The sequence below is a fragment of the Nymphaea colorata genome, unplaced genomic scaffold (genome assembly GCF_008831285.2).
Source record: "Nymphaea colorata isolate Beijing-Zhang1983 unplaced genomic scaffold, ASM883128v2 scaffold0738, whole genome shotgun sequence".
Taxonomy (NCBI): Eukaryota; Viridiplantae; Streptophyta; class Magnoliopsida; order Nymphaeales; family Nymphaeaceae; genus Nymphaea; species Nymphaea colorata.
Window position 1 is genome coordinate 13,336 of NW_022205244.1, and position 13,695 is coordinate 27,030.

Below are 13,695 nucleotides of genomic sequence, written 5' to 3' on the forward strand. Positions count from 1 at the left end.
TCAATACACCATCATATACCAAACCCATCCTTACCCACATAGAGAAAAAGCGACCCCAAATCCTCTTTCCTTTTCATTTATCAAAATGGACTCATATGATAATTGCTCTAATTTCCATCCATTTTTTGAACTATTAACTATTCTCCCCTTATAATTGATTTTGAATGAATCTATTTGACGAGTTGGGAGGCATCACCCCACGAACCGAAGGAGGCATCAACAGACAGCAGGACAGAGAGGGCGAAGAGCACGTCGAGCATCACCTTCACACCGAAAACGGACTTGACGAAGAAGAGGCAAACTCATTCAAAAAAGATGAGGCGCCCACTGGCTGGACTCGCTTCATCAAAGTCGCATACTACGTACAGTACTTCCAGGTGAGCGAAAAGGAAGTGGTGGAGAGGATCACCTACTCGATGCCATCCCGCATCAAGCAGACTTCATCAATCTCACGCAATCCAATCCCGACTTCTACGGTCCGTTTTGGATACTGACCACCCTGATAATGCTGCTGGGGTTCGTGGGAAACTTCTCCAACTACCTGTTGTCGATTTTCAGTTCGGGAGAGATCTGGAGCAAATACTTTTTTAGATTGGAGTTCATCAGGGAAGCCATCATCCTCGTCTATACCTTTGGGTTTGGAGTGCCAGTCGCCATCTACTTCATCCTCAAGCTCAATGCGGAAAAACTGGAGCTTGGACTGCCGAATGTACCTCGTTGTATAGTCAGCTGATTTGCCTTTATGGGTATTCGCTTTTCTGCTTCCTTCCCGCTGTTACCGCCTGCATCCTCCCGATTGGCTTCCTGCAATGGCTTTGCATGCTGTACGGTTTGGCAATTCCTGTCTCTTCCTTCGTGCAAGTTTGGGCAAGCATTCGCAAGGAGTAAACTAGGTAGTTCTTTTATCTGTGATCGGAGGAGCCCAGCTAATCTTCATCCTCTGTCTGAAGCTAATCTTCTTGGAACTGCTATGATCGATGATTATTTATTCACCCCATACATTTAGATATAAAAATATGCATAAATTCCCTATCGATCAATCTCTCGCAATGACTGCTAAGATGCGTGAGTGATTACCTGCATGATCAATCCCAAAACCAACTACAACGATACCTCCACCAATGCCAGCCTACTCTCACAACGCAAGAAAAGAGCCTCCAAAATCACACAACCCATTCCAGCCAATGATAGGACAGACCTCATCTTCCCCAGACATAGAGAAATCTACTAAGTTGTCAACGATAAGTATCAGCTCAGAGATCTGATCATCGAAGAATGCAAAAAGCACAAACTAACCCTGCAGACTCATTCCTACTGCTTCGAGAGGGGACCCAAATCCTACATGTACACCAAGTGCATCCCCTGCGGTCACAAACTGAAGCTGAAGTACAAGAAGATAAACGGAAATCCCAACGAAAAGTTCAAACTGATCTTCTTCGACAACACCCACAACCACACCAACTTCTGCAAGAAGTCAAAACACCATTACAACATGAACGAAGTCTTCTAGGAGATGAAAAACGCGCCCAAGGATATGATGATCGACGATTTCAAGGAACACCTCAAGAACAAGTTCAACCTAAACGACAGCCACTTCTATTACTACTGGGCAGGTATAGAAAATGCCACGAATCCATAAAATTGCTCATCGACTGGTTCAAGAAGCAGGATTGCTTCATGTGCACCGACATCAGCAGGATCGACGATCCCAAACCGCAAGACGTGTCTGAGATGTCCTTTGAGGAAGATCCGCCCTTCTTCATGTTCATCCTCCCCAAAATGGAGGAAAACTACAAGAGATACGGGTAGTGCTGCTACTTCAACGTCATCAAGGGCCTCATCAAGAAAAAAACCATCCTGGAGAACAGGTAATGGCTGGTCGTATCGTACAACGGCCTTTCTTTCAATAACCGCTTCGCTCCCTTCGCGCTTGCCTTCGTGTAAAACAACAAAGATTCTGTTGAAAATATCGTCCAAATCACCAAAAGATTGTTCAACAGGGCAAACAAGATCCCCAAGACCATCATCACTCCCTACCAGGACATCTTCTTCGAAATCCTCGATAAAATGAGGAAAAACCACATCTTCAAGGGCCTGCACATCTTCGACGGAGTGGAGGAACTGGAGGAGATCCGGAGAGTCATCACGACGTCAACCAAGTGAAGTACTTCTAAGAAGTTATCTGGTCGACTTGCAAGGCTGAATACAACTACAACACGCTGAAATTGCAGAAAAACCTGCTGCCGACGCTGCAGGTAAGAATGGTATTCAATGATTTGCAGAAGAAGGCGCCCAAGATGTGCTTCGCGTTGATCGAAACCGACGGATTCGTGGGAATGGGATTCAAATACTCAGCAAACAGGTACATGTCGATCCTGGTCCGCTACCTCTTCACGCACAACAACCAAGGCGCAACTCCAGCGAGGCCCAAGGACTTATACTCGGCGATCCGCTTCCTCTCCAAGGAGTACATAAAACTGATGGAGCCAGAACTCACCTACATCCGCTACGACACTTGGAAGTTCGAACAGTACATGAACATCCCTGAAATGCTGCTGATCAGGAACAACCTCAAGATGGCCATCATGGACATCTTCCTCGCGGAGTTCCACAAGGTCTTCGAGCTTGATGCGCGCGAAAGAGAGCTAAAGGATCCTTCCCTCCCACACATGAAGACCTACGATATCTTCGACAAGCGGTGCAAATCCTTGTTCGTGGTGGCGGCCCGTCCTGAGTACGATTCCGACGGCGTTTTCGAGAAGTGTATCTGGAAGTGCAACTGTCTCTACTCCGTGAAGTGCGGCATGCCCTGCTGCCACGAGATCAAGGTGGTGATGATGAACAACGGCAGCCTGCTAGATCAGGTGAACTAGCGATGGGTGCAGCCCAAGATCGGCAGGAAGAAGGCTCCAGGCAGGCCCAAACTATCACGCAGGAACATGATGAAATGATGATGAGCATTGATTGCACCCCCATATGCTGAATCTAAAGGTTATTTAATAATTATCCTGCCAGTGTCGATGGTGTGGGTTTCAGTCCTCGAAGAATAAATCCTAATATTTTTCAACATATGCAAAGATATTTTGCATTTGAATTTAATTTTAATAAATAAACCTATGTAACTAAGCGTAGATTAAAAAATACAGGCGGCAATCCAGCCCCTTTTAGACAGAATCACCGCCCTTTAGGCCGAAAACTAAAAAGTCAAACAGGAAATCGCCTCGCTTCACACGGCAAACCAACCCAAGACCGCCCACAAACCAGGTATATCTCCATACATCAAGCCCCCAAACCACCCGCTGAACCCGTTGAACGCCCGCAAACAGTCAAGGGAGGAAGAAAAAATCTGTCTAAAATCACGACATAAAGCCCGATTCCAAAACTGATAAGAAACCAGCACCGAAAAAGGAAGAGCCTAAGGCAGAAGGCGAAGAGCCTAAGCCGGAAAACCCAAAGCACCCGGGCACGAAGACACCAGTTATCACCAATAAAAACATCTCCTCCCCCAATATCGCCAAAGGTACCGCTTTTCATAATCTAGAACCCAATCCCACCAATAAGGACGTGAAGGGCAAGCCAACCACAGGCACAGGCAACCGATCCAGCGCAACCAACCTCAACAATAAGAGCGTCGTTGCTGATAAAAAAACTACCAATAAATCCATCGAGCACCACGAGGAAAAGAAGGAAGGGGAGAGCATCACGAGGAGAAGAAAGAACACACAAGCCACGAAAAAGTTGAAAATGGAAAACAGCCATCCGCCCACAATCCCAAAACTCCACCAATCACTAAGACAAAACCAGCAGAGATAAAAAAGCCAGTGACGCCGGCTCCAGTCCCTGCCGGTAACAAAAAAGGAGGCAAGACTCCGGCTACTGACAATAAGAAAAAGCCAACAGACCCCAAAGTGGAATCTCCTAAGGAGGAGACGAAATAGGAGCATAAGGAAGAGGTGAAATAAGAGCATAAGGAAGAGACTAAGTAGCAGGAACTTACTGACGAGACCAAGCAGGAACTCAAAGTAGAGGAAGCTCCTCAGGAGAATGGAGAACACGTTGAGCACGTCGAGCATGCTGAGAAGGAGAAAGAAGAGCCAGCAGTTGAGACTGCACAGGAATAGGCACAGCCAGTTGCAGAGGAAGAGGCTCTTTGATATTGACAAAAATTGTACATCTATCTAATGAACGCACCACATCTTGCAGTATAATAGTCTTTAAACTTAGTATCGGCACATGGATGATAAAATCTAATGCCTGACAAGTATTTGAGCCGTTGGGTCGTATACAAGTCAATGAAGTTATATTCTAAATTATAATTTGAACGGAGTGATGCAGAAGAACCAAAACTACGATTACCTCATAAAACTTTTGGTGATCGGCAACAGCGGCGTGGGGAAGACCAACATGCTCCTGAAGTTCTGCGAGAATAACTTCATGACCTCCCACCTCACCACCATCGGCATCGACTTCAAGATCAAAACCATCACCGTCGGAAAAGACAAAATTCGACTACAGATCTGGGACACTGCCGGCCAGGAGAAGTTCAAGACCATCACGCAGACCTACTACAGAGGCGCCATGGGGATCGTACTGACCTATGCGATAAACGAGCGATAAAGTTTCGAGGATATCTAGAACTGGGTGAAGCAGATTAAAATGCATGCTTCCGATAATGTCACCAAGGTGCTAGTCGGCAACAAATCAGATATCGAGGATAGGCAGGTCTCTCACTCGTAGGGGGAAAGACTGGCCGGAGAGCTGGGCATTAAATTCTTCGAGACGAGTGCAAAGGCGGGCACGAATATCGAATAATTATTCTATTTCATGGCTGAGGAAATCAAGTAGCGGATGGACCAGGAGGAGAAGGTGGGGGTTTTGTCCTACACTGGGTCCAACTGCACAAGCACAGTAGCGATAAGGAGAAGAAGGACGAGTGCTGCTGATTTATATCTGGTGTGAGGTTGCGCATCAGGATTGGATTATAATTTGTTGTGGTTATTAAATATCGATGAATACGCTGCTCAGGAGCATCAGCAGATTCGGAACACTCAATGCGCAATTCCTTATCAATAAGTCCAGAAATGCCGTCAGGTTTGAAACGCAAAACATCACCTGGGACTTCGAAGAGGTCAGCTACCAGACACAGGCCTTCGCAAAGGGCCTTGCCTCTCTTTCCTTCCAGAAGAGTAGATATAATTCAACGCAGACGACAACTTTTTGGTGAGACTGCCCTCAGGACAGCAAGCTGAGTCGTACATCGTCAAGCTCGGAGCCGCCGGAATCAGCGCCAACGTGATTCTCTCTCAGGCGAGGACCTCCGACGAGCTGGATGCCGAAATCAAGAAGAATAACATCAAGGGCATCATCTTCGAACCCACCCTCACCGTTGGAAGTGAACAGTACATCGACGTGCTCAATAAACTGATCCCTGAACTTGCCACCACTCCCAATGGAGCCAGAGTCAAATCTGCAAAATACCCCTCGCTTTCGGCTTTAATCCAGACCAACTTTACTCCTATCCCGGTGTGTTCAAGTTCAGAGTAAAGCTTATTCGATTTAGAGCGTTTTGAACTACGCAGAGGACAAATATTTCAAATTGGCAGAAAACCCAGATACGAAGCCATCGCCCTTCCTGAGTCCAAGAATGCCATTTTCATCACGCAGCCAGCTCACGACTTCGCTTTCAGAGCAGGCATCCTCAACTCCAACCTCAACGGAAAATATGTGGTGGTCGTTGAGCCCAGGTTCGTCAACAAAATCGCACAATATCACGACGGTAATGTCGACCTCATCGCCACTGAAGACATCTACGACCTGGATCCCTCGATCAACGCATTTGTGCCGAAAGGATCGGATCTTTTGAAGGAGCATCCCAAAAGGACAGAGCTTTGATAGACAGATTCAGAAATATTCGTCAAAATTAATGTATAATGGTTGATCATATAAGGAGTGAGGGTAAGGGATCATATGGAACTGTTTCGGTAGGTTTATTGCCCAAACCGAATGCGCTTGCATCAACGGATTTGCGTCTTTCTGCTCTCTTTTTGATAGTGGTCGAGATTTAATGCTGCATCTAGGCAATCCTATTGAGGAGGGCCTCTTTTGCTGCATTTAGGCATGAAGTGCTACCTTCCATTTTTAACAGAGTGAGATTTTTGAGTGTCTGGTCGAGAATGGCCTTGGCAGTGAGTGGCTCTCCCTATGAAACGAGAGTAAATGCATAGCTAAGGCTCTTCTAATGCGTTCTCAGGATCATTTCTAGATTTTGTTCGTTGGTAATCATGATCGTTCGAATTTAGGAATATAATTTTAGAAAATTGAATCATATTTTGCTTTGTTTGGTTAATAAACACCCAAAACCCTCCGAGATTTCGCTCCACTAAGAAAACGTCGAGAAGTTAGTGGGGAATTATTTCCTTTTTTTACTATAGGTTGAAAAAGCAATTTTATTTATTGTGCTTCTTTGCTGCAAAATGAGATTAAAACTAAGTAATAGGGGTGGTGAGGGCCCAGAGGGGGAATTTTATTGGCTTGGCTTATATAATATTTGATGGATTATAAACTTTATAACTAAAAGGGAGGAGCAAATGGGATGCGGAGTCTCTTAGGAGGACGTCAAGGCAGTCTCCCTGCCATCAAACGACCGCTACGACCGGCGAGAACTGATCGGAGTGGGCCACCACGGTCGAGTCTACAAGTCTTTCTATGAACTGGACAAAAAATAATACGCAAACAAGGTGATCGACCAGTTCAGGCCCAATACCAACCTGCAGAAAGTAGTCACCGGGTCGGCAGAACTCATCAACCGACTCAAGAAGCTCAGAAACGATAAAATTGCATCCTATTACCAGATCGATTTCAACGAAAAGGAAGTTTCCATCATCATGGAACTCTCCAAGGAAGGCACCCTCAAGAAGTACATACAAAAAAATGGACCCCAGCCTGAAGAAATTGCCTCCAATTTTGCAGAAAACCTCCTGCTAGGATTGGAATACCTCCACAACGCCGGCGTCCTGCACAAGGATCTCAAGACCAGCAACGTCCTCGTGATGCCCAAAAACGAACTCAAGCTGAGCGACTTCGGAATTGCCGAGATTTACGATGAGAGATTGACGGAAAGTAAGGGGAAAGGTTATATAAAAAGCTAAATTGATTACTACAGAGGAGACAGCTTGCCTTACATGGCTCCAGAAGTCATCAAGAACATAGAAATCATCGATAGGTCAGACGTCTGGAGCGTTGGATGCATCGTCGTGGAGATTTTGACCGGTAGGATACCCTGGACAGACCTAGCGGATAATTTTTAAAAAACCTTTAAAATTATATCGAATGGAGCCCTACCGCCACTGCCCAAAAACTAAGCAAATAGTGAATAGCTTTCTAGAGGCATGCTTAGCAGTCATTCCGACGCAACGGTCGAGCGTTAAAGATTTGCTCGGGCATAAATTCATCAGGAAATATTCTAAAAACTCATCGGTTTTCTTCTAAGAAACTTCACTCGACAACATAAAGGTAACGCTTGAGAACTCTGACAAGATGAACAGAATGCAATAGAAGAGTGAAAAAAACGCAAAAGTTCAAAATTTCCTCAACGATTCGATAGAGCTTAGGAAATAGGCAACATAAATGAGTTGGTATTTGGAGTTCCTAGAGATAGAGAATCACGCATATCACGGAGAAATAGGATCTCTCGAGAAATCGACGAAAATGTGCTGAAGATAAAGGAAGCTCTGCAATCAATTGAGCCGAAAAAGACAAGATAATCCCCCGAGGAAAAGGAAGTGAAGAAAACAATAGCAAATCAAGAGTAGCTGCACACTGTAATCCTCAACAATAAGAAGGTCCAACTTGATCCCGCCAGATACAAGACCAATAACGCCCACAAGAGGATCAGAACCGAAGAAAATTAGTGGAACTCTCCCCTCGAAATAAATCTAGACTCAAACACTCCATCCAGGTGAAAAATTGGCCCTCGATTCCACCAGCTAGTATTACGATCCATTCAAGCACCATAGCTCCAACTTCGAAGACTCTCTTGATGCGGAAATGAGGGTGAATAACCTAAGACTAGAAACAGAGCCAAACTCTTCTGAATACTCTGATCGGGAATACTTCAAGAGACCTCTTAAGCTGCTGAAGAAAAGCTAAAGGAGAGCAAGGAGAGTTCTGATTCAGCAAGAAGGTGAGCAACTAGACCAGCAAGACCATGATGAAGAACGACTTGCTGCAGCTGCACGAGGAGGAACTCGAGGAAGATCTAGAATTATCGAGGAAAATCAGGGCCTACACGTAGACCAAGCGAGAAGAGAGAGTGATCGACACTGAGCTGGCGAGAGCTGAAAGAGACAGGTTCATCACCCAGCAAAAATTAATGAAGAAATTGAGGGAGGAGGAAAAGTCCAAGTGGGAGTAAGAACTCAAGAAGGGAGCAGAGATACTCAAGAAATAGCTGAAGTATTACTATTACAGTCCAAATCCGCTCATCAGCTGACCCATCCGCATTTTATATTGATAGTTTCTATCCATCTCCAATTCAACGAAGCCCTATCACCATATCACCTATCACCTATCACCTTATCATACATCCATCAGCAATCCCTCAATCCATCATGCCATTCATCTATTAATGCATTCAAAGAGTTATGCCCATCTTACGCTCTTGTACGGTATAATTAGGAATCCACAGATCACACACTGATATCATGCAACTTATCGTTGGTGACGGCATTTCTGAACATTTCCGACTTGTCCTTGGTGATGACGCAGTAGTCCACGTGCGATCCCGATCCCAAATCGTGGTAGATACCGGCTGAGATGGCCTCAATGCAGAGGTTAACCGCCTACTCGCGAGTCATGTCGTCCTTGTACTTCGATTCGAAAATAGTCATCGCGTGCAAAGAACCGCTTCCCATCGTCGCGAAGGGCAGGTAGGAGTAACTAAATCGGACCATCTTACTTTCCCTATGCGCTGAGCATCACCAAATGCGCTCCCAGCACGTCGTAACCGCCGACGATGAGGTAGGCGCCCAGGTGGCCCTGGTAGCGGTACAAAAGACTCGCAGTGGAGGTGATGTAGGAGCTGACTCTGGTCTGTCTGCCGGAGTTGAGACGCTGCAGTTCGAGGTTGGAGGACATGAAGAGGTTGACGAATTGGGTGTCTGCAGCTGTGCCGGCGCCGCATGCGTATATGTTGGGAGCGATATAGTGAATCTTCTCGCAGTTCTTTTCGACGACGATGGAGCCGCCAGTCGCTCTGGTATCGGCAGCCAGCACCACTCCTTCCGCGAACTTCACACCCACGATGGTGGTGCCTGTCTTTTTGTAGGAGAGGGACTTGATGGCTTTTTTTTCCTCCAGGAGTTTGTTTCTGAGTGGAATTGGGTCTACCTCTGGGTGAGGGTAAAATCGAAGCCTCCGAGCTGGTCGGAGTAGTTTTGAAGGTGGCTCATGATTTAAAAATAATTTAAATATAAGATATATGGGTATAGTTGCATACAAATTCAGAGGATCTTGGTGCTTTTGGGAGGAAGCAAAACCTTCTTGTCCAGGTTGTTCAGCATCGGCAGGTTGTTGGAGTTTATGTTCACGTTGTTGAGGATCTAGCGGACAGTCGTCACGCTCCTGCCCGCAGGACGCTTCATCTTCACTATTTGCGCTTGATGACGTTGTCGCTGGGAAGGTGGGTGGAGTTTATGGTCGGAATGAAGATCTTGTTGTAGGTGTCCTCCTTGTTCTCCAGCTACAACTGGTAGTCCTTAAGCTCACGCTACAATACCTAGTATTGTTTTCCTTCTTTATCAGTTTCTCCTTGAGTAGCAGGATCTCTAGAGGTCCTCCAGTCTGCTTGGTCGTTCTCCACGCAGTTCTTGATCTAATTCATATTGTTCCTGTAGATCTCCATTTAACTTGCCTGGCCTACTAGATTTCTAAATAACTAGATTTATACTGGTGATGGATTGTTCATATTTTTCGGTGATTTTGAGTTAGTTCTCGTAGAACTCTTTGATCTTCTCCTCCATGCGCATCTACTGGTCCAGCAATTCCCTCTCATGCCTGTTTTTCAATTAATTGAGGGTTTGCTCGTGGTGGGATTTCGCCTATAGGATGGATTGTTCTTTTTGGGCTATGCAATCTTCTTTTTCTTTGATGGTTTTCTTCATTTCCCTGATCTTGTCCTCAGAGGTTGTGATCTTGTACTTGAGCTCGTAGATCTCGCTGATGAGCTTGGTCTTCTCGATCCTGAACTCCTCCTGCAGCTTCAAGTTGTTCCTCTAGTCGGCGTTTCTCTAGCTCCTCAGACCCAGAATGCAGGACTCGTATTCGTTCTTGATCTTGGCCTCCTTGTCGGCGAAGCTTCTCCTCAGAGTGTCCAGCTATAGTGAGTGCTCATGCTTGAGGGATTCGATGATCTGCTGGTAGTGATTGTCTTTATATGTTATTTCCTGCTGGTGTTTCTATATCAATTTCCTGGTGGTATTGTTCAATTTATTTTCGGATTAGAGTTTGGCCTATTGGATTTGCTTCTCCGTGCGTTCTGTAAGTGCGGAGATGGCCTGTTGGCATTTCTCCTATAATTCAGTGGTTCTCTTTTGGCATTCCGAGGTGACTGAGTCTATTTTTTGCAGCCATTTCTTGCCGTTCTACTCGTGGTCGATGCGTTCCTTGGAGTACTTTTCCTGCCACTTGCGGATGTCCTTTTGGAGGTTGATCTAGAAGAGAGCCTTTTCGGTGGATTGATCCTCGGAGAGCTTGCGAATCTCGAATTCGAAATCGGACTGTAGGACCCTGATCCTTTTCTCCATCCTCGCGCACTCGGAGCAGTTCATTAATCTTCGTTTATAACGATAAAATAATCTAGTAGTTGTTAAAAGATGGAAGGGTGAGTATAATAATCGGGGAAATCATCAACCACCGCCAATCACCTTGAAAAGCCTCTTCATGTCCAGCACCTACTTCTCAATACCCGCCTTGTACAGACAGTAAAGCTAGGGATTGCTCAACTTCACGTGACGAGATATGTTACGACTGAACTAGTCGTATTCCAAGTACTTTCGGTTAGAAGGGTCGATGTCTATGTAACCAGGAAATTACTCTTGACGAACCACACCAAAACTCATCGTAGGTCTTGAAGCTCTTCGAAAGAGCCTTCACCTTACTCACCGTGGCCTAGAGATTAACGTCTGGGAACTTGTCAGGACGCTCTCGCATGTACTGCAGAGTAAATCGTCAGCCTTCAGAGCTGGAAGTTGTAGACACTCAGCTGCACGATGCCTCCATTTGGAAGTCAGTATCGACGAGGTACCTGCCCTCGGTCTTGTGGTTGTGCTTCTTCCTCTCGAGGAACTTGCCGCCCCAGATGCCTGAATTCTTGTCGGCGCTCTGGTAGACCTGCACGGTGTCGTCGCCGCAGTAGAAGGAAACGATGAACTTGCGGTTGTGCTCGTCCTTGTTCTGCGAGATCAGCCTGGCCTCGAAACGCAGCACGTACTGGTCGTTGGTGAACAGCTTGGTCATGTCCTTCTTGGGAGGCTTCGGCTGCAGACTGAAGACGCTGCCGAGAGAGTCCTCGGGCGTGCCGTAACCGTTGAAGGGAGGGATCTGGTGCTAGATGGCTAGTTTCTGCCCCTCCTCGACCTTGATGGGGACCAGCTCGATGCCCAGCTTGTACCTGTAGTAGGCCTTGGTGAAGTCGTCGGCGTCGTAGATCACGCAGTCCCGACCGAAGACGTTGACGTGCTCTCCGATGGCGAAGTCCTGCGGAGAGTAGAATTCCTCCTTCTTCAAGCTCATGCCGGGGTAGACGGTGTTGATGGCCTTCTTGGGCAGTTTCTGCTTGCTGAGCAGGAGGGGGAAGGGGTCCCTGCCTGAGTTTTGGAACCTGATCTCCTTCACCTCCACAGTGTCGTCGGCCAGGAAGTAGTTGAGCGTGAAGTAGTTGAAGCCGCCCTCGAGAGTGGAATCGTTCCAAAGGATCTTGAAGGAAAGGACTTTCCTGTCGTTGTCAAGATACTTCTTGAGTCCGTCGTTGGGGTGGCCTCCTCCCAGCTTGACTTCGATGTACTCCTTGTACTCCTTGGTGTCGGGCGGGTTGATCTTGGCGTCCTTGGTGCGGGTGAATGTGTTGAAGAGGTCATTGGGCAGCGTTTCGGGTTCGTTGAGTGGGACTTCCATGTAGCTGTAGAACTCCTTGGTGAAGGGGTCGCAATCGTAGATGCGGAAGATCCTCTCGAAGAAGTTGATGTTGATGGCGATGTTGAGGTTCTACCAAGTGTAGTGGTCGGCCAGCTAGCCGATGACCTTGGGGATCTTCTGCCTCTTGATGAAGACGCCCTGGGGGATGCCCGAGTTTTCCACTTTGGGTTCAGTGACGAAGATGGTTTCGTCGGAGAGGTAGTAGTAGATGAGGACTGGTCTAATCCTATAATTTTCGAGTCTACTTTCCACGACATGTTCCTGGAAGTATGCGTAGAAGCGTAGAACTTTTCGGTCGTACTTGAGCCAGGGGGGTTGTATCCTGGGTATGTAGTCGTTTTCGGGCGCGTTCCTCTTCTTCTGGAAGGTGGTATTGTTGAGGCTTTTGGTCATCTCATCGATCAGGTTTTCGTCGATTACTTATTTATTGAATTGCCGCTTCTACTGCTGCGATCCGTCCACGAAATTGAACTGCTGCGTCTTGTGGTAGTTCTGCTTATAGGGATCGTGGAAGACGTGACCCGGCAGGAAGGGAACCTCCTTTGGAATGTTTGTCTGCATTGAAGTTATATTTTTTTATTATTAACTTACAATAAACATACTCCTGACTATATCCGCTTCCCACCCCCCTTCACCTCTCCACGACGTCCCTGCTCATTTAATTTTCCTGTCTTTTTTGGGAATGGATAAAGGGAGACTCTAGGGCACATTTGGATAAACAATCATTTGGTCTTGCTATTCTTATCCTCCTTTTCGTCGAAGAGATCCTTTTGAATCTGCAGTTCTTTATATATGAGAGATTTGTTGGACTCACTGATGTAGCCGGCGATGAGGATCTCGTCCAGAATGAAATAGGTCTTGGATATTGGTATGGTTACCTTGTGGAAGTTGAAGATGAGGTCAAGTTCGCAAACATTTCCGAAATATTTATCGAGTATCTCCACGAAGCTTTGCATGAGTTCGAGGACGATGAGTTCGTTTTCGTCCTTATCGACGATGGTGATGAAGTACAGACTGGCGTAGCGTTTGTAGACGATCTTGTACTATTTGTAGTCCAGGAAATTGCACATCTTGGGGTTCCGGGTGATTACTAGTTGGTTCACCTAGCTTAACGCACAGTTACTTCCTTCAAAATTCGCTGCTTCTATGATTGGCTCAGGTTCGAAGAGTACCACTTCGTCAAACGAGAACGACCGTGACGACTGATCAGGAAGAAACAGTGGATCATTGTTAATTTAAATAATATAAAAAGCCAGAATGTTACCCTTGTTGATCAAACATACATCCGCATAATAATATCATTGTTTTTTTTATTATCTTGGAACCTTTACTATCGGCTTCTTATTAGCCTTTGCCTTTGATGGTGGATTGTCAGATTTTGCAGTTTTTGGATGCTGTTTTTTGTTTTTTTTGGGATGGGGATTCTCATGGGCCTATTAGTGGTGACTGGCGTGGGGGTCGTGATTGACGGTGGGGGGACTTTTAATTTTCCTGTCACTGAAG

The 13,695-nt window shown here is 46.2% G+C and overlaps 1 protein-coding gene and 1 pseudogene across 1 annotated transcript; one reads left to right on the forward strand and one right to left on the reverse strand.

The window, feature by feature from the left end:
* Positions 1–4,329: 4,329 nt before the first annotated feature.
* Positions 4,330–4,845, forward strand: LOC116245557 (ras-related protein RAB1BV-like; annotated as a pseudogene).
* Positions 4,846–8,687: 3,842 nt separating this feature from the next.
* On the reverse strand, positions 8,688–11,514 carry LOC116245555 (proteasome subunit beta type-7-B-like). The gene is given in 4 exon segments (XM_031617038.1): positions 8,688–8,937; positions 8,975–9,367; positions 11,161–11,211; positions 11,303–11,514. Coding segments are annotated over 4 exon segments (906 nt in total).
* Positions 11,515–13,695: the final 2,181 nt, after the last annotated feature.